The sequence below is a fragment of the Prionailurus viverrinus genome, chromosome E1, assembly GCF_022837055.1.
Source record: "Prionailurus viverrinus isolate Anna chromosome E1, UM_Priviv_1.0, whole genome shotgun sequence".
NCBI classification, from domain to species: Eukaryota; Metazoa; Chordata; class Mammalia; order Carnivora; family Felidae; genus Prionailurus; species Prionailurus viverrinus.
The window spans coordinates 17,308,079-17,332,712 of record NC_062574.1 but is presented as its reverse complement, the minus strand read 5'-3'; the positions used below and the strand labels follow the sequence as shown (position 1 = coordinate 17,332,712).

The 24,634-nt window shown below is 42.8% G+C and overlaps 2 protein-coding genes and 1 non-coding gene across 3 annotated transcripts in view; all 3 read left to right on the top strand.

The window, feature by feature from the left end:
- Positions 1-15,122, top strand: part of LOC125151311 (cuticle collagen 14-like) — an 85,392-nt gene extending 70,270 nt beyond the window's left edge. The window contains exons 2-3 of the mRNA XM_047832064.1: positions 2,831-2,945; positions 14,566-15,122. Coding sequence (XP_047688020.1) covers positions 2,831-2,913 — 83 coding nt within the window. The 3' untranslated portion in view covers positions 2,914-2,945; positions 14,566-15,122. The remainder of the gene's footprint in view (positions 1-2,830; positions 2,946-14,565) is intronic.
- TRNAQ-UUG (transfer RNA glutamine (anticodon UUG)) lies at positions 13,681-13,765 on the top strand. Its single transcript has one exon. It is a non-coding gene; the product is annotated as a tRNA-Gln (tRNA).
- Positions 15,123-17,050: 1,928 nt separating the features above from the next.
- The window catches only part of TAOK1 (TAO kinase 1), a 146,364-nt gene continuing 138,780 nt past the window's right edge, over positions 17,051-24,634 (top strand). The window contains exon 1 of the mRNA XM_047832129.1: positions 17,051-17,701. The gene's annotated coding sequence lies outside the window, so the exon portion shown is untranslated. The remainder of the gene's footprint in view (positions 17,702-24,634) is intronic.

Here is a 24,634-nt window from a genome sequence, read left to right as displayed (position 1 = left end):
TCCATGAGCTTAACTCCTATGCAATATAGCCTTGAGGTAAACGGTTTTGTGGACAGGGGATAGTAGTTAATATGAATATCTGAACACTCCTATACAAAGTACTTTTGCCATATTATATGAGAACACCAGGAGTCTTCTCACCCTTGGTTGGAAACTAGCAGCAGTTCTAGCCCTGAAATACCAACTACCCAGATACTTCCTACAGGCACAGAAAAATAGAGTAAAGAGCACAGGCGTCGTATTTTGTAACCATGAACCCTTAGAGATGCTAATACCCAGTAGGTTGTTCTGATTACTGGGCTAGTGTGTAAAGAAAGGATTGCATTAAAATATGAAAACCTTTCGTGGCGGCAAAACAGCCACTGTCTTAGCTATTCCAAGAACTAAATCACTCCATAAAACTGACAATTGGTGGTAGGGACCAATTGGTGCCACCAATTGGTGACAATTGGGTACGTAGTGTGGTGGGGAGGGGAGATAGTGGTGATCCCACTTCCTACTATTGTTTTTAAAAGAGTCTGAGGTTAGGGAGCTCTTGCAAACGCCTTTATTGGCAGCTTCAGCCTGTTCTCCCAGGTTGCCATGACAACAAGAAGCCAAACTTTGGGGGTTGTTTATCGGTGAGTGATAAGGAGCCAACTGAAAGGAAAAGTCTTTGAGGAAGCCCGGGGTTTTTTGGAGGTGGAGGTAGAGCAAGGTGTCTATGTGTTGGTCTGGGGTAAATCCAGGTGACTCCCGACATGATGCACGAGTAGCTTCCTCCTAATTGCCTGTATCTCAGAGATCTGAACAAGTAACCAGGGGAGCAACGGTTCAGTCAGTATTCATGGTATCATGTCAGCACAGGAAGTCTGGTTTTCTCCCAAGTGAGGGAACAGCGGGAGATGCTTGTACCTGAGTAAAATTCACCAGGGAAGTGAGTGATATTTGTGTTTAGGCTGAATTCCTGGTGACACAGCCATATGGCTTTTGCTGACTGCCATCCTCCAGACGGTATATTCCTTTTGTGGAGCAGCTAAAGTATATAAAGGACTGTGACTTCCTGTTGCCTTTAAGCCCTCCCCCATCATCAGCCAGAACGCTTAAATAAAGACTCAGGAGCCCCTACCTATCTCTGTATCCTGAATTCCTGCCCAAGATCAAGGATCTTGATACTTCTCCACATCTCTGATTTTGTCCCTAGAGTAGGAGGCTCCAGGGGACCACAGCTGACTCCGCCAGGCACAGAGGGTTGAGTCATCCTGCAGGCGTCAGAGCTGTTAGCAACAGCTCTGCTGATCCGTACACAGCTCCGACTCCCTCTCCAGTTCAGAGTTTTGGAGCCGTCTTGTTCGAAAGTAAAGAACAGAACACAGATGGCTGGTAACAGGATCCCACAGGGGCCTCCTTTCCCACTGAGCCCATCCTGCTAATCCTTTTGTAGAAGAAGAGAACATAAATGGTGAATGGAGCAAAAAAGGAGTATCAGCTTCTGCACCGTTCTTTGGGTGTAGGTGGAAGGCCTCTGAGAACAACCTCCAGCTACCCGTTACATTTCCCAGGAACCTTCCCTTCCTGTTCCTCCTTTCTTCTTCCACTTCTTTTCCCCTCCTTTCTTCCAATTTCCACCCGGGGTCCCTATTCTCTGTAGGGGCTTGGAACCTGATGGAGTGTTTTGCTGAATGCCTTGTACTTAATTCTAATCTATACATGTGTAAGAAAGTCAAACGCACTAGAAGTTCAGAGTGGCTGATTGTATCACCTTTATCTCTTGGGAATCCCTTTAGTTTCTTCTCTTCTGAGGTAGCATAAAGCATTACAAAGAACACAGACCTTGAAGCCTGAAAGAAGCGGGTTCCAAGCTCTGTCCTAAAAAATTAAAAAAATAATAATAATAAATAAATAAATAAATAAATAAATAAATAAATAAATTTACAATTTTTTAGGGTAGGGATCCTGGTTGGCTCAGCCGGTTGAACGTCCAACTTCTGCTTAGGTCATTTGTGGGTGGGAGCTGTCAGCACGGAACCTGCTTCGGATCCTCTGTCCCCCTCTCTCTGCCCCTCCCCCTCTCAAAAATAAACATTAAAACCATTGTTAAATACATTTTTAAAAGATTTTTTAAAATTTGGGGGGCACCTGGGTGGCTAAGTTGGTTAAGTGTCCGACTTTGGCTCAGGTCATGATCTCCCAGTTTGTGAGTTTGAGCCCTGCATGGAGGCATCTGGTGTCAGCACAGCGTCCACTTTGGAACCCCTGTCCCCTCCCCCTTTGCCCCTCTCCTCTCTCAAAAAACACAAACTTAATTTAAAAATTTTTAAATTGTTTATTTTTAAGTAATCTCTACACCCTCTGGAGGGTTCGAATTTACAACTCTGAGATCAAGAGTCACACACTCTACCAACTGGCCCAACCAGGCGCCCGCTCCCCGCCCCCCCCAATTTTTTTAAATCCGCTTTATCATTTACTAGCTGTGTCATCTTGGGCAGTTTACCTAACCTCTCTGAGCTCCGGGTATGGCATCTGAAGTTGTATATAGTAATATCTACTTTGTCAGTTGGTTTGTAGATTAAATTAGAGGCAAAACACAGTATCTAGAATGTAACAGTTGTATCCAGTAAATGTTAACTCTCTTTCCTCCCATCTCCAGAGGCTATAAGTACCAGGTCCTTTATTTTCAAGATTTTGGGGGAAAAAAATTCCCATTGAGAAATTTAGCATCCTTGCTCAGGTGCTGCTGATACAATTGAAGCAAGTGGGAAGTGTGAGTGAGTGTTTTGCAAAAGTAGAGGACCAAGATTTGGTAAAAACTGGCATGTGAATACTCTCATGTTGCTTTTCCCCAATTTAGGGATTCTTGGTGAAGATTGCTGGTTTCCTCACATTGCCACTACAGCATGGTTGCTACAAATTTATTTTCCTTGGAAGATATGATGCCGGGTTGCTGACTGGCCGTGTGACTTTGGGTAAGTTATCATCCCTTTCTAGGTCTCATGAGAACAAAGGATCACTGTTCCTCTTCGCTCCAGGAAAGGAGGAGGATTGTTTGAAGTTTGTGTAAATTCCAGGAGAAAAGCGAGCATGGTCTGGTAGTATCCTTGGCACTGAGAAGATCGGAAGTGCTCATACAATCAGGTCAAATGCCACTGTTCAATTTCTGTGATTACCAAAGACTCAGCTGACACAGGGCTGTGGTTTGACATGGTTCCTTTGTTCCAGATAATAAACATGTGTAATGTCAATTATACTAATGTGCTTTGCTCCAGTTGAAACAAGAAGGAGGTTGATGACGGGGCAGGACACTGTACTTCATTCTCTCAGACGGGGAGCTCTCTGACAACATGTTTTTCCTGTCTCTCTTTGTAACTGCTAATTAGGTTCTCAGCTGGGCTGTCAGAGCCTTGACAGGTTTCACAGGCAGTCACCACCTGACAATTTACAACTATGGGCTTTCCACAGCCGGCATGTTCCCTCGCAGGGAGCCAAAGTTGCTCAGTCCTAGGTTCCTCCTATCATTCAGAGTCTGATCTGAGAGGAAAGCTAGCTTTCACGGTACATTATCCAATTCCAAAGCAGAACGTAGTGGCCAGTGGTGGTGATGGGAAAACCTCTGGATTCGTGTCTGTCCTCAATGGTAAGGGCTGACTCTTTGTTTTGGAAGTAGAGTGGGAATGATCCAAGCCAGAAGTGGCATGGGACTATGGGAATTTAACGTAGCCTTAAAAAATGTTATTACTGTTATTATTTTTAGAGAGAAGGTGAGAGAGAGCACATGCTAGAGAGCACATGTGTGTGTGCACGTGAGAAGGGAAGGGGTAGAGAGAGGGGGAAAGAGAGAATCCCAAGCAGGCTCTATGCTCAGCACAGAGCTGGACACTGAGCTCGAGCCCATGAGCCATGAGATCATGACCTGAGCTGAGATCAAGAGTTGGACGCTGGGGGCACCTGGGTGGCTCAGTCGGTTAAGTGTCTGACTTCAGCTCAGGTCATGATCTTGCAGTTCATGAGTTCGAGTCCTGCATCGGCCTTTTTTTTCAACGTTTTTTATTTATTTTTGGGACAGAGAGAGACAGAGCATGAACGGGGGAGGGGCAGAGAGAGAGGGAGACACAGAATCGGAAACAGGCTCCAGGCTCCGAGCCATCAGCCCAGAGCCTGACGCGGGGCTCGAACTCACAGACCTCGAGATCGTGACCTGGCTGAAGTCGGACGCTTAACCGACTGCGCCACCCAGGCGCCCCTGCATCGGCCTTTTTAAGGCCAGGCCAGAGCCTGGAGCCTGCTTCACATTCTGTGTCTCCCTCTGTCTCTGCCCCTCTCCCGCACTGTGTGTGTGTGTGTGTGTGTGTGTGTGTCTCAAAAATAAATAAAACATTAAAAAAACAAAACAAAACTAGATTGTCTTGACCAGACTCTTAATAGATATGTAGCTGTTACCTGCTGATGAGGGCACTGAGGAAAAAAAGCATATTAAAAAAAAAAAAAAAGAGTTGGACGCTCAACCCACCGAGCCACCCAGGTGCCCCCAACACAGCCTTTAATAAAGTTGCTATTTATTTTGTTCTTAAAACGATTACCCCCTTGGGGCACGTGGGTGCCTCAGTAGGTTAAGCCTCTGACTCTAGATTTTGGCTAAGGTCATGATCTCATGCTTCCTGGGATTGAGCCCTGCATTGAACCCTGCCCTGACAATGCAGAACCTGCTTGGGATTCTCTCTTTCTTTCTCTGCCCCTCCCCTGCTTGTGCTCTCTCTCTCTCTCTCTCTCTCTCAAAAATAAGTAAATATTAAGTAAATAATAATAATTAAAAAAAGCTCAACCTCTATACATCCAAAACATGGAAAGTAGGGACTCAGACATTCCCATGTTCACAGCAGCAGCATTCACAGTAGCCAAAGGTGGAAACAACCCAAATGTTCATTGGCAGACAAATGGCTAAGCAAAATATGGTATATACACGCAACGGAATATTATGCATCCATAAAAAGGAATGAAATTCTGACACCTACTGCAACATGGATGAACCTTGAAGACATTATGCTAAGTGACATAAGGCAGTCATAAAAGGACAAACACTGTGTGATTCCTCTTGTATGAGGTTCCTAGAGTAGTCAAATTCATAGAGACAGAAAGTGCAATGGAGAATAGCAGGGACTGGGGAGGTGAAGGTAGGATGGGAAGGCATTGTTTAACAGGTACAGGGTTTGCATTTTGGAAGATGAGAAAAGTCCTGGAGATGGAGAGCAGTGATGGTTGCACCACAGTGTGCATATACTTAATGCCACTGAACTGTACACTTGAACATGGTTAAAATGGGGGACACCTGGGTGGCTTAGTCAGCTAAGTGTCTGATTCTTCATCTCAGCTCAGGTCTTGATCTCGGGGTCATGAGCTCAAGCCCTATGCTGGGCTCTGTGCTGGGTATGAAGCCTACTGAGGAAGGAAGGAAGGAAGGAAGGAAGGAAGAAAGAAAGAAAGAAAGAAAGAAAGAAAGAAAGAAAGAAAGAAAATGGTTAAATGGTAAATTTTGTTATGTGGATTTTACCACAACCACCTTTGGATGAGGGGCCTAGGTAGTTGAGGCAATACAGTCGAAGACCTGAAGATGAAATCAGAGCCTTTATGGGCATGGAACTAACTCTGCCCGAAGCCAATCTTAACTCTGGACTGTTTAGCTTGTGCGAACCAAAATATTCTCATTTTTCTTAAGCTACTTTGGGTCTGGTTCTCTGCCGTTTGGGACCAAAGAGTCGTAAATGACGTAGAACTGTTTACGTGTTGGGTGTTTTCCATTAGGCGATGATCTCAAGAATGGGAATGGTATCTTATTCATCTGTATTTCCACAGAGCCTAGTATAATCCACATAATTGACATCCAATAAATGTTTGCTATCTTATCAATTCAGTATTCCATAAACATTTATTGTGAGTCGTCTATATGTCAGAAATTGGTTTAGGTGTGGGAGATGGAAATCAGAATGAGTGAATACGGATGCCTGGCTAGCTCAGTCGGTAGAGCATGTGACTCTTGACCTTGGGGCTCTGAGTTCAAGCCTCATGGTGAGCATAGAGCTTACTTAAAAAAAAAAAATGAGGGGCATCTGGGTGGCTCAGTTGCTTGAGTGTCTGACTTCAGCTCATGTCATCATCTCGTGGTTCAGGAGTTCAAGCCCCACATCAGGCTCACTGCTGTCAGTGCAGAGCTTGCTTCAGATCATCTGTCCCTCTCTCTCTCTGTCCCTCCCCTTCTTGAGCTCTCTCAAAAATAAATACAACATTTAAAAAAAAGAATGAGTGAATAAAAACTGTTATCAGGGAGTATGTGGAAGAATAGCTAACTACAAAGGCTGGTGTGATAGAGAACTCTAGGAAAAGATGCATACATATGCTGTGTTCCCAGGAAGTTGCTGTCACCTTGGTACCAAGTGCCTGACTGATGGGCATCTCCTGGGCTCCTGCACATGCCAGATATTTTCAGGATTGTCTAAGGCTTTGAGAATGTCTGGAAGGCACCTGCCTCCCAAACTGGTGTACATGTAAGATTTATACCTGATCCTGTCCTGTGAACCATGTTTTTTTCTTTTTCTTTTTCTTTTTTTTAAATTTTAACGTTTATTTATTTTTGAGACAGAGAGAGAGAGAGCATGAACAGGGAAGGGGCAGAGAGAGAGGGAGACACAGAATCTGAAACAGGCTCCAGGCTCTGAGTGGTCAGCACAGAGCCCGACGCGGGGCTCGAACTCACGGACCGTGAGATCATGACCTGAGCCGAAGTCGGACGCTTAACCAACCGAGCCACTCAGGCGCCCCGAACCACGTTTCTTTCTGCTGTGCTTCTTAGTGTTGCCTGAGTCTCAACAATATATTCTGTAAAATGAGTGTGCCCTATCCATTTCTCAGACTTATGGTAAAGGTCAGAAGACCTCATAGATATGGAAGTTCATTGTATCTAGGTGATGGTTGCTTTCTTGTACCTGACCGTAGCAAGGGTTAACACATTCTACTCTAGCATCCTCACAGAGCCATATCGTTTGGCCTCACCAGCAGTTCTAGTCTACTTGTAGTGAACATCTGTTGTTTTTGTCTGTCCATAATTGCTCCCTCTTCTTCTGGCAAAAGGTACCCTACATTCCTTGGGGAATTTCCTCTGTATCTATTCCATTCCAACCGCATCAATTCTATGTAGTTCTTGTGGAGCTGTTACTCTGAGCCTCACGCCACTGGGTGGACACAGAATCCCAGCTAGGGCAATCAAAATGTCTCATCCTTTGGTGAAGCTACTAGCCCACAAAAGAGCCCAAGCTGGGCCGCCTGGAGCTGTTCCTTATATTTTATGTACTCTGAGAGAGCAAGAAGCTTCCCTTTGCCTTTGAGGTCAGTAACCCGGGATGCTTCTGTGGCCATTTCTCCCACTCCACTCTGCCCCCTGTCCTGGTCCAGCATCCTTCTGCTGTATGACACAAACTAGGATGGAAATCGACCTTAGTAGGATCTATGTGAATCTTGCTTAAACTTCTCGTGGAAACATGTGTGTGACACATAAGCCCCAAATTCTGATCTGTTCATCCTCACAAAGTCCCAAATGCCTTCAATGTCTACATTTGCCATATCGTAACATTTCAGTATTGAGAATATTTATGAAGAGGAGAAAGAAAGGCTGAGGTTCACGATAGCCATTGTATGGTGCCATGTGATAAGTAGACTAGACCTCTGTCCCCTGCTCAGGGGTTTTTGACAGCTTATGTAGGAAAGATCACACAGCAGGCAAGTTTGAGTGGATGTATACACCTGAACTTTGGGACAGGGGTTCCTGTCACTAGTGATCATAATACAACCTATCAGTAAGGGAAGCATCTAGTTAAAACCAATGTTAGAAAACTCCTTGATTCATTTCCTGTGTGTTGACAGTAGCAATGGCAGCATTCAGTGCTGGGGTATTTTAAACTAGGTGGCAGCAGTGGAGAGCACCTGAACCACCAGCTCTACTGCTCCCAAAACAAACACAGACACCCTTATGACAAAATCCAGCCTGTAGAGAAAAACAGGCAAACAACTGGGAGCTGGGATGATGTGTGGAGACACAGAAAAAAGGGGGGTCAGACACCTAACAAAATTCTTTTAATTCCTGAGGCACTGGACCTTTCAGTTATAGGGTCTAATAAATTTCCTTTTCCCCCCCTTCTGAAACTGATTTAAACAGTCACTTTAAACCAAAAGACTTCTTACTAGCATAGTATTACTACCTAGTAAAGAGAAGGCTAGAGAGGAGACACAAAGATAATTCCAAGCCAATAAAGCAGCAACTTCTTTTATATTTTGATTGCCAGCTGTTTGTTTTAATGTTTTTAATGTTTATTTATTTTTGAGAGACAGAGCATGAGCCGGGGAGGGGCGGCGAGAGAGGGAGACACAGAATCTGAAGCAGGCTCCAGGCTCTGAGCTGTCGGCACAGAGCCCAAAGCAGGGCTGGAACTCAGGAACCGCGAGATCATGACCTGAGCCGAAGTCACTTAACCGACTGAGCCACCAAGGCGCCCCTACCAGCTGTTTGTTTTATATCCTATGTGGCACGACACTGGTAGGAATTAGTGTAGTGGGTTTTTTTGTTTTGTTTTGTTTTGTGTTGTGTTGTTTTGTTTTTAATCTTGGCAGATGTCAGCCAAAGAGAAGGGCATGACAAAATCACCAATTGGTCCTGAAGATAAATTCCAAAAACGTCTCAGTCCACAAACATGCTGCCCAACCCTTCCTACATTCACAGATGTCCCAGACAATCATGATGCACTGATCATGGGGTGCCTGCCAGAGGGTGGCGTCACAGCAGTGGGTTGAATATTTACGTCCTTAGGCATATGTAATAAGAGCTAACACTTGAACAAACAAGCTAATGCACACAACTCAAAACGTGTGTTTTGTTTGTTACTTAAAAAAATCTAACTACATCACCCTTTTCAGAAAGATCCTAAGCATGGTCACCTATCAGACTGCATTCAACCTTCTAATTAAAAAAGTTTTTTTTTTAATTTTTAAAAATTTTTAAAAATGTTCTTATTTGATTATTTATTTTTGAGAGAGAGACAGAGAGCAAGTAGGGGACGGGCAGAGAGAGACAGAGACACAGAATCCAAAGCAGGCTCCAGGCTCTGAGCTGTCAGCACAGAGCCCAATGCGGGGCTCGAACCCGTGAACCACGAGATCATGACCTGAACCGAAGTTGGACACTTAACTGTCTGAGCCACCCAGGTGCCCTCAACCTTCTAATTGTTAATTTCCAGGAATTCTCCCAGGGAACATCTGAGTCCCCACCTTATTTACTAGGTCCATGAAAATTGTATGTTTGTCTCTTTGGTTTTTTTCTTTTCATCTCTACCTCCAGTCCCAGAAATATGTTTTGTAATTCCTTGTAGTATAAAACTGAAAGTAATCAAATAATGAATTCTTGTTATATCTCCCACTTAGACATCACCTAGGTAAATAATTTACATTTCAACCTCCCCGAGAATGGCAGGAGAAGTACAACACTGATACTGCCTCCTCTAAGGAAGCCTTCCCTGAGTGTCTCCCCCACGTTGGGGCTAGATTGGGAGAGATTTCATGTACTCCCAAAGCATCCTGAGCTCACTCCTGCTGTAGTACTTAGAACACAATATTTTAATTGTCTGCTTACTTGCCTATTTCTCCCAATAAAATCTGATCTCTTTGAGGAAAAAAAAAAGAGCTAACCCTTTAAATGGGCTAGGAACTTTTCATATTATATTTAATCCTCACACAACCCTCTGAGGAGGGTAAATTTTTATTTATTTATTAAATGATTTTATTATTTTTAAGTAAGCTCTATACCAACATGGGGCTCGAACTCACAACCGTGAGATCAAGAGTCATAGGTTCCTGGTGCCTGGGTGGCTCAGTCGGTTAAGCGTCCAACTCTTGATTTCTGCTCAGGTCATGATCTCGGGGTTTGTGAGTTTGAGCCCTGCATTGGGCTCAGTGCTGACAGTGCTGAGCCTGCTTGGGGTTCTCTATCTCCCTCTCTCTCTCTGCCCCTCTGCTGGCTAATGTCTTTGTCTCTCTCAAAGAAATAAACTTAAAAAAAAAAAAAGAGTCACAGGTTCTATCAACTGAGCCAGTCAGGCTCCCTTGAGGAAGATAATGTTAACCCCATTTTACAGATAAGGAAAGGAATACTCAGTCTGGTTATGACACTGATGCAAAGTAGCATAGTTTTGACACTAGTAAGTTGATGGAGGTGGGACTCCACAGTCAGTGTTTACTGCTGCTGTATCTTCCCATCCTCTGTTTGACACCTTCAGGGTTGGACTTCTTTTTTTTAATTTTTAAAAAATATTTATTTTGAGGGGCACCTGGGTGGCTCAGTCGGTTGAGCATCCGACGTTGGCTCAGGTCATGATCTCACGGTTCCTGAGTTCAAGCCCTGCATTGGGCTCTGTGCTGACAGATCAGAGCCTGGAGCCTTTCGGATTCTGTGTCTCCCTCCCTCTCCATTCCTCACCTGCTCATGCTCTGTCTCTCTCTCTCAAAAATAAACAAAGTTTAAAAAAAGTTTTAAAATATATTTTTATTTTGAGAGAGGGAATGTGTGCATGCATGCGTGCATGGAGGAGAGGCAGAGAGAGAGGGAAAGAGAGAATCCCAAGTTGGCTCCACGTGCAGAGCCCATTGCAGGGCTTGATCCCCTGACTAGAGATCATGACCTGAGTTGACATCTAAGATGTTGGACACTCAACCAGCTAAGCCACTGAGGCACCCCAGGGTTGGACTTCTTTGAGACTCTGGAGCAGCTGATTTAACTTATTCATGGCTTGCTACAGATGCTTATCTGATAGTTACCTGAGACTGAAAGGTTTCTAGGTCAGGACTTTATGGAACTGAGTTATATTCTACTATCCTTAAGGGTACCTTGGCCCAGCATTTATCTATTCCTGTGAGTTAAAATGGAAGAACCAGCTGTCTCCACATGCAGGGCATTTTCAAAAGATTGGCATTTTTCAACGATGTTCACAAAATGAACCCAATTGTATGGGAGTGAAGAGCTCAAGAAACCACTTTACACATGATGAGGTTTATTTTCCAGCCTATATCGGACAGCCTTATGTAGATATGTCTGAGTGAGGTATGAAAACCAGACTTAAACCTGCGTTAGTTGGTTGGTCTTAGAACCTAAAGACAAAATCTGTGGATGAACCAATAGGCCAGGATGCACTGAATGGGCTTCCAGTAACATACTTATTTATTGATTTGTTGATTATCAGTTTCATGGAGTGTCTCACTACAGGTTTCTACAATGGAAATTCTAAGACACATCCTTCTCACCAACTACCCTCTCATGCACTCAGCTTTAATGTTTTTTGCCGTCTACTATAAGGAAATAGAGGTTTCCATAAATAATCACAATGTAATTGCAAAACATGTATACACTAGTTAAAGTTGGTGGAGATATCATCATGACTAATGCAATTCCCCCCCAAATTTTAGTAGGAGTCTGGTAAAACACCCAAAGAAGCTTTTTTCCTTTCTTCTTCTAAATATGCATATGTGCACACGCACACACACACACACACACACACACACATGCACACACTTTGGAATTCAAATTATCTGTACATATTATTTGCATCATTCCTATAATTATAGATTTTTGAACTAAAAGAATTCCAGAGATCATTTTAGTCTATTGCAGTTAGATAGGAAGTTGAAGCCCAGAAAAGCATAAATTAAGGTCTGGCTCAGTGTATCATTTGCTTACAGGTTGTTTTGCATTGGTATTTAAATGTTTTGTGCAAGCAGATCTCATCTCTCTAATAGGATTTTGAGTTCCTAGTCTGGAAAGGGATTTGAGAAAGGGGACCAAGAGGCAGTGAGAAAAAAGGGGGCTCATGTTGAACCTGTAGTGTAATTTTAGCTCTCCACTTAACAGCTAAGTGATGTTGCACAAAGTTATTTAATTTTTCTCAACTTTCTTCTTCTGTATTGGGAGTCATCACAATCATTATCATCATCATCATCATCCTTCTTTCAGGGCTGTTGGAAAGATTAAAAGGATAATGAATGTAAAACACTTGCTTCATACAGTTTTTGGCACAGAGTAACTTTATAAACATTAGTTCCATTTGCCCCTTCTGTATTTTATTTAAGGCTAACATCATACAGTAGGAATTCAGCAAGTATTTGTTGTTTATTTGTTTTTTTTTTTTTTAAATAGGCTCTACATGCAACACGGGGCTTGAACTCATGACCCTGAGATCAAGAGTCTCATGCCCTACTGACTGAGCCAGCTGGCTGCCCCCAACAAGTATTTGTCAAATTGAGTTGAATATGACTTGGTCTTTTACTGAGTGACAACACTGAAAAGACAGTTTAATTGGATAGACACCAGATCAGTCAGTGTACTCACCTACACATTGTCAAGGTGCCTTTACACACAAAGATACATGCATGACAAGAAATACACTGACATTACACATGGTCAGGCATGTCTTACACATACTAAAAATATGTGCATGGCGTCAAGCTGTCCTCGGTTGATGGTGCCAGGAGTACAATATGTTGGAAAGAGAGTGTGGTTGAGATTCACTCACAAGTGGGTTCAAATTCTAGCTCATAACTTCTTAGTTGTGTGATCATGGGCAAGTGACATAGCTCTCTGAACTGTAGTTTCCTTACCTATAATATGGAGGTAATAATAATAATCGAACCTATCTCACAAGTTTGTTGTGAGGATTAAATAAGACAGTGTATGGAAAGAGCTTATTCTTGGTTTTGCCACTGCTTGGGTAACTTTTCTAACAAGATCGAGACATGGTTGGTACCCATTCTTTACCCTGTAATTTCTTTCCTTTATTTATTTATTTTTTTAGGTTTTTATTTTAAGTAATCTCTACGCCCAACATGGGGCTTGAACTCAATGACCCCAAGATCAAGAGTGGCATGTTTGGGGCACCTGAGTGGCTCAGTTGGTTAAGCATCCACTTCTTGGTTTTGGCTCAGGACATGATCTTACGGCCTGTGAGTTTGAGCCCTACATCAGGCTCTGTACTGATAGTGCAGAGCCTGCATGAGACTCTCTCTCTCCCTCTCTCTCTCTCTGCTCCTCCCCTGCTCACTTGTGCTTTCTCTCAAAATAAATAAATAAACTTAAAAATTTTTTTTAACTTTTTTAAAATTTATTTTTGACAGAGAGACAGAGCACAAGCAGGGGAGGGGCAGAGAGGGAGACACAGAACCTGAAGCAGGCTCCAGGCTCTGAGATGTCAGCCCAGAGCCCAATGCAGGGCTTGAAACCAAGAAACATGAGATCATAACCTGAGCCAAAGTTGGATGCTTAACCTACTGAGTCACCCAGGCACCCCACTTAAAAAATATTTTTTTAATATTTTTTAATACTCTTCACAGCATATTAGCAGTTAGCAGAAGAGTGAATAATAGTTCAAGATAGTGCAAACATCCTAAATAAAGCTAGAGAGGTATGCAGGGTTTTGTCTGGATTTTATCTGGAGGGCTTTGAGGAGCCATGGAAGAGTTTTAAGCAGAGAAATGATACATTCAGCTTTTAGAAATGATACATTCATCTTAGGAAGATTGAAACCACTCACCTCAATATAGAGAATGGGGCATCCTGGGGGATGAGGAGAGTAGTTGGAAGGCAATTATAGTACCCTAAGTTAGAAACTGAGTTATGGGGGCGCCTGGGTGGCTCAGTTGGTTGAGCATCTGACTTTGGCTCAGGTCATGATCTCATGGTTTGTGGGTTCGAGCCCCACGCAGGGCTCTGTGCCGACAGCTCAGAGCCTGGAGCCTGCTTTGGATTCTGTGTCTCCCCCTCTCTCTACTCTTCCTCTGCTTGCATTCTCTCTTTCTCTCTCTCTCAAAAAATAAATAAAAACATTAAAAAAAAGAGAGAGAAACTGAGTTATGAGGGCGTCTGGGTGGTCAGTAGGTTAAGCATCCAACTTTGGCTCAGGTCATGATCTTACGGTCTATGAGATCCATGTCAGGCTCGCTGCTGTCAGCACAGAGCCCACTTTGGATCCTCTGTTCCCCTCTCTCTGCTCTCCACTCTCACATGCTCTATCTTTCTCTCAAAAATAAGTAAACGTTGGGGCGCCTGGGGGGCTCAGTTGGTTGGGCGGCCGACTTCGGCTCAGGTCATGATCTCGCGGTCTGTGAGTTCGAGCCCCGCGTCGGGCTCTGTGCTGACAGCTCGGAGCCTGAAGCTTGTTTCAGATTCTGTGTCTCCCTCTCTCTGACCCTCCCGCGTTCATGCTCTGTCTCTCTCTGTCTTAAAAATAAATGAACGTTAAAAAAAAATAAGTAAACGTTAAAAAAGAAAAAGAAACTCAGTTATGAACCACCATAGCAGAGGCAGTGGGATGAAGAAAGAGATGGATTAGAGAAATGTTTAGGAGTTAAATCACATAAAGTGCAACATCTGCACTTATTCTAAGTATTAACTTATTTTCCCACCATTGATGAGTGTAATTCTCTTGTTAGCATACAATCTTAGAAATTAAACAACTGATACGTTTTGCAGTATCAAAACTGTTAATAAGCCCATGTGTATGTACACAGATTTTGCAACTGGCCAAGTCCAGAATGTGGAAAGTTCTACAGGTATCTGATTTCATAGCCAAATAAACTGCGTACAAAAAAGAAAGAAAGAAGGAAGGAAAAAGGAAGGGGAACCGTTATACAAGAAAAGAGACATGAAAGACATCGCAATAAATCAAATGCAGAGTGCAGAACTTCAGATCCTGGTTCAGATAAATGGACTGTAAGAAGACATTTTGGAAAGTATAGGAAAAACTGAACATGGATTGGGTATTAAATAATAAGAAGTTATTGTAAAGGTGTTATAATGATATTGTGGTTATGTTTACAACAAAGGTATTTGTTAGAGACACATATTGAAGTATTTACAGGTAAAATGCTATGATGGTTTACTACAGATTTACTTAAAAATACATTGGCGGGAAAAGGTAGTGGGAGAATAGGTGAAACAAAAATGATAAAGTGGTGTTAATAGTTGAAGCTAGGTGATGGACACATGGAGGTTTATTATTACATCCCACTCCTTTTGTGTACGTTTGAAGTTTTCTATACAAAGTTAAGAACAAATGTTATATAGAAAAGCCTGTTTCCATTCCTAAATGTATGAAATAACTAGAACATTCTTGCTGTAAATTTCAGAAGAAGGGATCAGGTTTGGAAGGGGATCATTTGAGGGTAGGTGGAGGAAGAGGGGCCCTAAGGACAAGAAGGTATTAAGAAAACTGGTTTTGGGGCGCCTGGGTGGCACAGTCGGTTAAGCGTCCGACTTCAGCCAGGTCACAATCTCGCGGTCCGTGAGTTCGAGCCCCGCGTCAGGCTCTGGGCTGATGGCTCAGAGCCTGGAGCCTGTTTCCGATTCTGTGTCTCCCTCTCTCTCTCTGCCCCTCCCCTGTTCATGCTCTGTCTCTCTCTGTCCCAAAAATAAATAAACGTTGAAAAAAAAATTTATTTAAAAAAAAAAAAAAGAAAGAAAACTGGTTTTGAGTTGTGTTGAAAAACCAAGGAGGAACACAGTTTCAAGATGGAAGGAGTATCAACTATGTCAAATATTGCAGATGTCAAGAAGGAAAGGATTAAAATAAACTCCACTAGACACAGCAAGTAGGTCATTCTTGACCTTGGTAAGATCAGCTGCAGTGAAGGTGGGAAGACACAACTTTTCCAAGAAGCTTGGCTGTGAAGGGGAGGAGAGATGAAGATCCTAATCCTTCTTTTCCTCCCAAAGAAACTAGGGCATGTTTTTATGTTGAGGGGAGGTTGCCACTTAATAGCTGTTGACAATATAGGGGAAAAGAGTAATGACTGACTGACAGAGCAAAACCCCTTACTACAAGAAAGCATATTTGGAATAAATTATATGTATAACACACTAAAGTGGATGTCTTGTTTTTCTGATCATAGCCAGTTTACTTTCCTAGTTTGCTGTAACTTCTGGTAATTGTTCTGGAGTACATTTTTATGCATAAGTCTCACATATTTGTCTCACTGCTTACTAGTTGAAGAATCAAGATTTTTTTTTTAAGTTTACTTATTTATTTATTTTGAGATTTTTGAGATAGAACCAGTGGGGAAAGGGCGGGGAGGGGGTGGAGAAGATCAGAAGAGGGCTCTGTGCTGACAGTAGAGCACTCTCTTGGATCTAGAACTCACTAACCATGAGATCATGACCTAAGCCCAAGGAGGCTTAACCTACTGAGCCACCCAGGTGCCCCAAGAACCAAGATTTTTTTTTTTTTATAACTGCACTTCAGGCACACTTTTTGGTTCTTGAATAAAACTGCTCTCTTTATAGCCCACTGAAGGGAGTTCCTCTAAAAAATTTTTTCACCACACAAAAAATTAAAAGCTCTATTCGTTTCTTGCATCAGGACCCGTAGGACTCTTTAGTTTGTTTACTGCTCACGTTTCAACAATTTACCTTCACTCAACCTACTAAAAACTTCTCAAGAATTTGTCTCTTTCCTACCATTACCAACATACAGGGTGGTTTAATCTGTATTCGCAACTCTTATTACCGTTCCAAAAATTACTGTAAACTTTTAGACTCTCAAATACTCAACTATATACTGATGACGCTGACCAGTTTACCTCTGCATTCCACGGAGGGGTTGAATTAAGATGTGTAAGAATGGGATGTTCTACATGTCAGGGCAAGCTTCTTATTCGTAAGGTTATGGGGGGGGGGGCGGCGGATGTTTTTGGAAGAGAGAAGGAGAAGGAGAGCAGATAAGCTCTTCTTAGATTTCAGGGTGAAATGAATGCACCTGACACCCGCGTGGCAGAAGAGTTCAGCCAGCTGAGCGAGACAGGGCTGGACTAAGGCTGGGACTCTGGGCCACCCGGGAAGACTCCGCCCAGTGCAAGCACTCGCGCGCTCCCGAGAGGGCGCGCACGCGTACGCAGTCGTGTCTCGCGCAGGGTCGGGCCTGTCAGGCGGGAAATCTCGCGAGATCGGAGACTGGGATGACTGTCGGGAGGAGGGGAGTGGTGTCGGGGAAGGGGGGGGAACCTGGGCAGCGGCCGGGCTCTGTGGCTTCAGGGCTAGGAGAGAGAGAGAGGGAGGGTGGCAAAGGTAGTGAGTTGGTGCCGCCGCCTGTCTAAGGAGAGAGGAGGGGTCCCGCTTGCCTGCGCCCTTCACGGGCCGAGAGCGCGAGGCACCGGCGAACCTCTGAGGCCTCCCGGCCCCTGGGGACCCCGCCCCGCCGCCGGCCGGCCGGCCCGCGGCCTCTCTTCCCTTTGTGAGCGCCCCCTTTCCAGGGGTGGTGGTGGTGGCGGAGGGCTGTGCGTGGGCCCGCCCGCCGAGGGGCCGCGGCGGGGGACGAGAGGGCCTCGGCTGTGTGAGGACGGGAGGCGGCCGAGGCCCGGGCCGGTTCCCCCGAGGCGGCGGCGGCGGCGGCTCCCAGCACTTCCCCGCGCCATCTTAGCTGAGCCCAAGCGCTGAGGGCGCCTCCTCGACCCCGGTCGTCCCCTCGCCCCCTCCCCCCCTGCCCCTTGTCGCAGAGCTTGGGCTGGGCGGCTTGCTGGGGCTCCGGGGGGGGGGGGCGGCGGTCGGTCGCCAGGCCCCCTCCTCCTCACTCCTCGCCCTCCAGCGTAGCGGCTACCCGAGCGCTGCAGGGGGCTGCGCTTGCCTACTCCGCCCAGACCTGTCGGCGAAAGGGTAAGGGCACCTCTGCTTTGGGAAAGGGAGACATGGAGGGGGCGGGGAAATTCGGCCCACTCGGGCCTCTCCGAGTAGAAGGGATGTGGGGGTGGGGTAGGGAGAGAGACAAGGAGGGTCTGTGATTCTGTGGGTGGGGTGAAGAAGCTGGTGAGCTGGGCGCCCTCCCGTTTTGAGGGGCAAGAGCAATTACATTTCTCTTTCCTGAGGGTCACCGGAAGGGGTGGTGGAAGGGGATGTCTCGAGGAAGGTGTGGCTCTCATGGGGAGACTGGGTTGCTGTGCACCCCGATTTAAAGGCGCGAGGTCCCTTTCCTTCCCTTCTGATCCTCTGCTCCGCCCTCTCCTCCTTTGTAGTGTCTGTATTCTTGGGAAGGGTAGCCTGCTGGATGGATTCCACCCCCGCTCAGGAAATCTATACTCCTGTAGGGGTGATGGAAGCGTTTCTCCCCCCTACCCTTCCCCCTTCCCCATCCTTTAGTCTACTGCAATGCTGCAGAAGTCCAAGGCAGTTTCTTCATACACAGGCCCGTGTATACACTGAAGGGAGGGGGAGCAGGAGTGGGAAGTAATGGCGCTTCCCTTGGAAAGGTTACCCTTTTCCCTTGGTTTTAAATCGATAACAGTACCGGTTTAATATTCTTCCCCTGAGATCTGTCCCTGGGAAGCATATCTGTTCCTGTTGTTATTGTTGAGAAAGATGGTCTCTGGAGAGGGACCCTGCCATGTTTGAACAGTTTTGATGTCTCTCTCTCGCTTTCTTTTTAAACACTAGATTGACATTTTGTGTGTGTGTGTGTGAACACATTGGGTTTTCACTGGGATTCAGATGAAATAATTTTGTACTCTTTCATGTCCCTCTCTTTTTTTCTTTTGTGACTTTTGTAGTTTTTGAAGAATTATTAAAGACTAATGCATACAGGCAGGCCGTTTAATGGACCTTCGTTCTCTTTGAGCTGTGAATTTTCAGGGTTAATGCTATTTGTATAACATTGAAATTGGAATTTTCTGAAAATGATTAGGTTACAAACCTTTCTGTGGAGATGCTTTGTTAAGGAAATGAAAAAGAAGACATTAATTTGCCTAATTATTCTGTGAAAGGATCTGTGTTATGTAGTCATTTTCCACTTCTTTTGCTTCATGTCATATTTATTTAAAAGAAATCATCTGGCTTACAGTAGTACTTGTTTTTAGAGTAGAAATAAATAAAAATAAAAATTTTAACATCCTGGAAGTGTGTTGCAAAGTGCTTTTTGTGATCAAAGAATAGTCTTGAAGTCTACTGTTCATACTTTTTTTCTTTAAGTGTTTAGATTTACTGATGAAATGATTTAAAAATGTCTCATATATAGAAGTTCGTAAAATTACTTTTTTTTCCCAAAGCAGTGAAGACTAAAATATGTACAGATATGAGTTGTTTTGATATTTTACTAACAAGTTGCATTTGGTGTTTAAGCTTTGCTTAGTGGGTGACTTATTTTAAAATACCTCTGGATGTCATCTACATTTAATGTTACCCATCATACGTTTTTTGGTGTGTTTGTTGCATTTTGAAACCTGTTTTAAGACAGGGATTTAAAGATGTTAGTAGTAGTAGTTTTAGGCAACAATTTAGTTTCTGTCATTTCATGATTTTGATATAAGGAGGCACATTAATGATATGTTAAATCAGTTTTATTATTTTTCTTCGGAAAATGGAATTCTCCTTGCTTTCTTTATTTCGTTTTGATTTTTATCTAAATTTATTTTGACTTAAACAGCACTTCTCATTTGAATTTTTATTTCATGGCACAAAGCTGCCATGTGTGTAGAGTTTTGGTGTATAGAGTTTCTCCCTATATGGGAAATTATGCCGTAAAGTTTAATTCTGTATGTTGTTGATAATTCATATATATTGTCACGTATAAACCCAAGCATACTGCTTAGCAGAGAATGATTATGTTTTTGTCTTGGAAAGATGCAGGCAGAGAAGATTTGTCAGTGAAGGCTACAAAACTTAGAGAATATACACAGAATGTACGTAAACTTCTTGCTATACTTCAGCATGCTAGAACTAAGAGAGACTCTTAAGAACAAGTAAAAAGAAACCCCGTTTTCCATAGCTGGTAGGAATTCTAAAAGTGGTAAAAGTATCTTCTTTACCAATTAGATAAATTCATTATTAAGGAAAAACTGCCTGAGGGTTATTTCGGCTGACCTCTGATGCCACTGTCAGAGAATACTGAGAGCTGGGTTTGGTTGATTCCAGTTTAGTATGGTACTTAGGTTTCTAAATAGTTCATCTACAAAATGGCAGTGTACATCACTTCCTGTTCTTTCACAACTGACTCTTTCTCTGGATTCCCTTTTAATGACTTAACTTTTGGCATTCTGATATCTGATTTGTTAATTTCGTTATAATTCTCATGTTTTATAGATGGAAGATTTTCTAAGAATCAACTGGGTTTAATAGTCTAATATTATCTTGACAGTAACCTACCTTCCAAACTAAAAGATAGTTTCTCAAACATATTTAAACTCTGAGAGGTTTTAGAGAAATAGAACAATGTACAGAACAAAAGTATGAGTGAACTGAATAGAAAATTATTACTGTATTTTCTATAGTATAGATTTGAGGAGAACTATGGATATGGCAGTTACTTGAATGTGTGTTAATATTAAACAACCTTTCTGTATATCGAGGCACATACATATTTGGTCCCATGTTATGTCAGTCCATTAATAAGAAAGAAGCTGATTAGTTATAGAACACCAGGAAGACTAAATGCTGTTATTAACCATAAAGAGAATAATTTATTTTAGTAATTTGCTCATATTTAGTGGATATAAATACATAGTAACTTCAGAAATTTTCTAGGGGCCAACAGTTGGCATTGAAATTAGATTTGAGATTAATCTGTTATTCACATTACCAGGAAATAAATTCTGGGTTTTTCATCTGACTGATTTGTGTATTAAAATCAGTTAATTTTTTCTTTGTATCACTTTTGGTTATCAGTAGTCTCTATTATAATAATTGCATTCATACTAGTTTAACCTTTTAGAAATTAGGAGGTTTTGGGGCGCCTGGGTGGCTCAGTAGGTTAAGCCTAGAGGCTTAACTCTTAACTCCTGATTTCAGCTCAGGTCATAATTCTCACTCCCCTTCTCTCTGCCTGCCCCCCCCCCCCAAACTCAATAAACTTAAAAAAAAAAAGAAATTAGGAGGGTTTTTTGGTATGTATTAACTGATGTTCAGAATCATGTATGAATGAGTCTTTTCTAAAAAGTGTTATTTCTGTAGTCAACTTCTTGCGAAAAATTGAGATTGATCTGTTAAACAGAGTGCCAACGTTACATTTATCTGCTTTTAGGTTTTTATACTTGTTATGGCTGGATTTTAAAAAATATTCTTCAAGATTTCTGGGGCGCCTGGGTGGCTCAGTTGGTTAAGCATCTGACTTTGGCTCAGGTCGTGATCTCGCGGTTCGTGAGTTTGAGCCCCACATCGGGCTCTGTGTTGACCGCTCGGAGCCTGGAGCCTGGAGCCTGTTTCGGGTTCTGCGTCTCCTTTTCTCTCTGCCCTCCCCTGCTCACGTTCTGTCTCTCTTACTCTCAAGAATAAATAAACATCAATTAAAAAAAATATTCTTCAAGATTTGAAATTCTAAGATGTGAGAAAGATACAAACCTGTATTATTCCATTCCATTCCATTGTTGGGTTGAAATATTTTAATTTTTAGTGGTAAAAATTGATGTTTAATTTCATTAAAGATGTCTCAGACCTTCTAAAAAATCCACATGAATTAAAAAGTTGTATGGAGGGACTAGAAACAGTTCTTAAGAAGAAAAAAAATTTTTGACATTGTATTTTATTGTTTTGAGAGACAGATTGCTGAGTAGGGAAGAGGCAGGGAGAGAGGGGGAGAATCCAAAGCAGGCTGTGGGCTTTGAGCGGTCAGCATAGAGCCCCATGCGGGGCTCGAACCTATGAGCACAAGATCATGACCTGAGCCGAAGTTTGATGTTTAACCTACTGAGCCACCTAGGCACCTTTTTTTTTTTTAAGTTTATTTATTTAGAGAGAGAGCACACTTGCGTGCACATGCACACCAGTGGGGGAGGGGCAGGGAGAGGGAGAGAGAATCCTAAGCTGTCTCCACGCTGTAGTGTAGAGCCCAATGTGGGCTTGAACTCACATAAATACCTGGCATGTAAATAAAAGTATAGATATATAGCCTATTAAAAATGCCAATGTCAGTGTAAATAACTCATTCTTTTTAGAGTTGTATATTTAAAATTTTTTCCAATGTTTATTTTTTACTTCTTTTAAATATTTATTTTTGAGAGAGAGAGAGACACACACAGCACAAGTAGGGGAGGGGCAGAGAGAGAGGGAGACAGAATTTGAAGCAGGCTCCAGGCTCTGCACTGTCAGCACAGAGCCTGACATGGGACTTGAACTGAACCCTTAGATCATGACCTGAGCTGAAGTTGGACACTTAACTGACTGAACCACTTAGGAGTCCCAACGTTTATTTTTGAGAGAGAGAGAACAGGGAAGAGTCAGAGAGAGATGGAGACACAGAATCTGTAGCAGGCTCCAGGCTCTGAGCTGTCAGCACAGAGCCTGATGCGGGGCTTGAACCCACGAACTGGGAGATGATGACCTGAGTCGCAGTTGGCTGCTTAACCAACTGAGCTACCCAGGCGCCCCTAAACATAACTACTTTTAAGTGGCCTCTAACATCTTTAAAGTTGAAAAGGAGCTGATTTTTCCTTTTGACAAAATGCAGAGTTAGAAGAAGGTGAATTATTCTATTTAGAAAGACATGCATGGGGGGTCTGGGTGGCTCATTTGGTTAAGTGTAGGATTCTTGATTTTGGCTCAGGTCATGATCCTGTGGTTTGTGGGCTTGAGCCCTGCCTTGGACTCTGCACTGATGGGTTGAGCCTGCTTGGGATTCTCTCTCTCTGCCCACCACCCTGCTCGTGCTCCTCATGCTGTCTCTCTCTCTCAAAATAAATAAACTTTAAAATAAAACAGAACTCTTAGAAAGATATGCAAAATTTAGTTTCTGAGAAAAGCAGTGACAAATAATGGAATGGAACAAAATATTCTGATTTGCAACCACTGATAATGCTAAAACTGGCACGTAATATATCTTAATTTCACTTAATAATATTAGCTGTGTAATTACTTTATGTAACTTAAAAAAAGTTTATTTATTTTGAGAGAGAAAGGGGAGGAGGGGCAGAGAGAGAATCCCAACAGGCTCTACACTGTCAGCGTAGCACCTGATGCGGGGCTCAAACCGGGAGATTGTGACCTGAGCCAAAATCAAGAGTTGGTCGCTTCCAACTAAGCTACCCAGGTCCCCCCCGCCCCCCTTATGTGACTTTTTAAGCCTTACTTTCTTCATCTATAAAATGAATATAGAACCTGCTTTACAAGGTTGTTAGGTTTAAATGGGATAACTTGTTAAGTACTTAGCATATTGCCTGATACATAGTAAGTGCCCAGTAAGTTGTTGGCTATCACACACTAGCTGTTTAATAAATGTTTGCAAATGAATACAGGGAGTCTAATATTTAACACTGAAGTGCATTCCATAATTTTGATTTGGATTAATACATTTGGAGCTGGACATACCTTTTTGAAAGAAATGATTAGAATTTTTCTTTTAAGTCAGCTCCACACTGAGCGTGGAGCCCAACTCAGGACTTGAACTCAAGCCTGAGCTTCAGAGTTGGATGCCTAACTGACTGAGCCAACCCAGGCACCCCTAAATTATTAGAACTTCTAATTCTAAGAGTAGCTTACAAACTTTTTATACCTATAGTGGACTACTGGCTAGTTCTACAAGAGATATTCTTTTTCCTTTGTGGATAAACCTTTCCTAAATAATGAAATTTTCTTTCCCTTTTCTACTTCATTTGTTTATTTAAGAGTCATTTCATGTCACTCTTCCACATCCTGGAGCTCTTTTCACCTTCCTAGCTTTGAAGGCATCCAAAGTACTCCTGCTCTCCTAAGCTTATCCTTGTAGGTTCCCTTTGTACATCCTTACCTTGAAAGTGGTTTGTATTCCACAATATATTAATTAACAGACATTAAATGATGATCATATGCCAGTAAGACATGATACCTGCCCTGGAGGAATTCTGTCTTTTCATTTTTTTCCACCTCCTGAATATTTTCTTAAACTAGATACTCATGAAAGCAAGGAATTGTCAGTTCCTTGGGATTGTCAGTTCCTCTAAGCTAGTGTTTTTCAAACTTTAGGTTGTGACTTAATAATGGCTAGTGAATTCAATTTAGTAAGTTACAATAAGTTTTTTTTAAATGAAAAATAATAGGAAATAATCAGAATGTGGTATGTAAGGGTAAGCATTCTAATGAGAATGTTTTTTTTTTAATGTTTATTGATTTATTTTTAGAGAGAGAGAGAGAGAGAAAGTGTGCTCACACAGGGCGAGGGGGGCAGAGAGAGAGGAAGAAAATTTCAAGCAGGCTCTGCAGGGCTCAAGCTTACCAACCATGAGATCAGGACCTGAGCCAAAATCAAGAGTCAGATGCTTAAGAAACTTCAGAGTTGGGCATCCCAACAAACTTTTTTTTTTTTTGGCTGTATCTTTATGTGCTCTGGATAACCAGTTACATTTTTAAAATATGTACATTCACGTTAGTTACCCAGTTACATTTTTTAAAAATTTCTTTTTCGGGGCGCCTGGGTGGCGCAGTCAGTTAAGCGTCCGACTTCAGCCAGGTCACGATCTCGCAGTCCGTGAGTTCGAGCCCCGCGTCGGGCTCTGGGCTGATGGCTCAGAGCCTGGAGCCTGTTTCCGATTCTGTGTCTCCCTCTCTCTCTGCCCCTCCCCCGTTCATGCTCTGTCTCTCTCTGTCCCAAAAATAAATAAACGTTGAAAAAAAATTTTTTTAATTTCTTTTTCA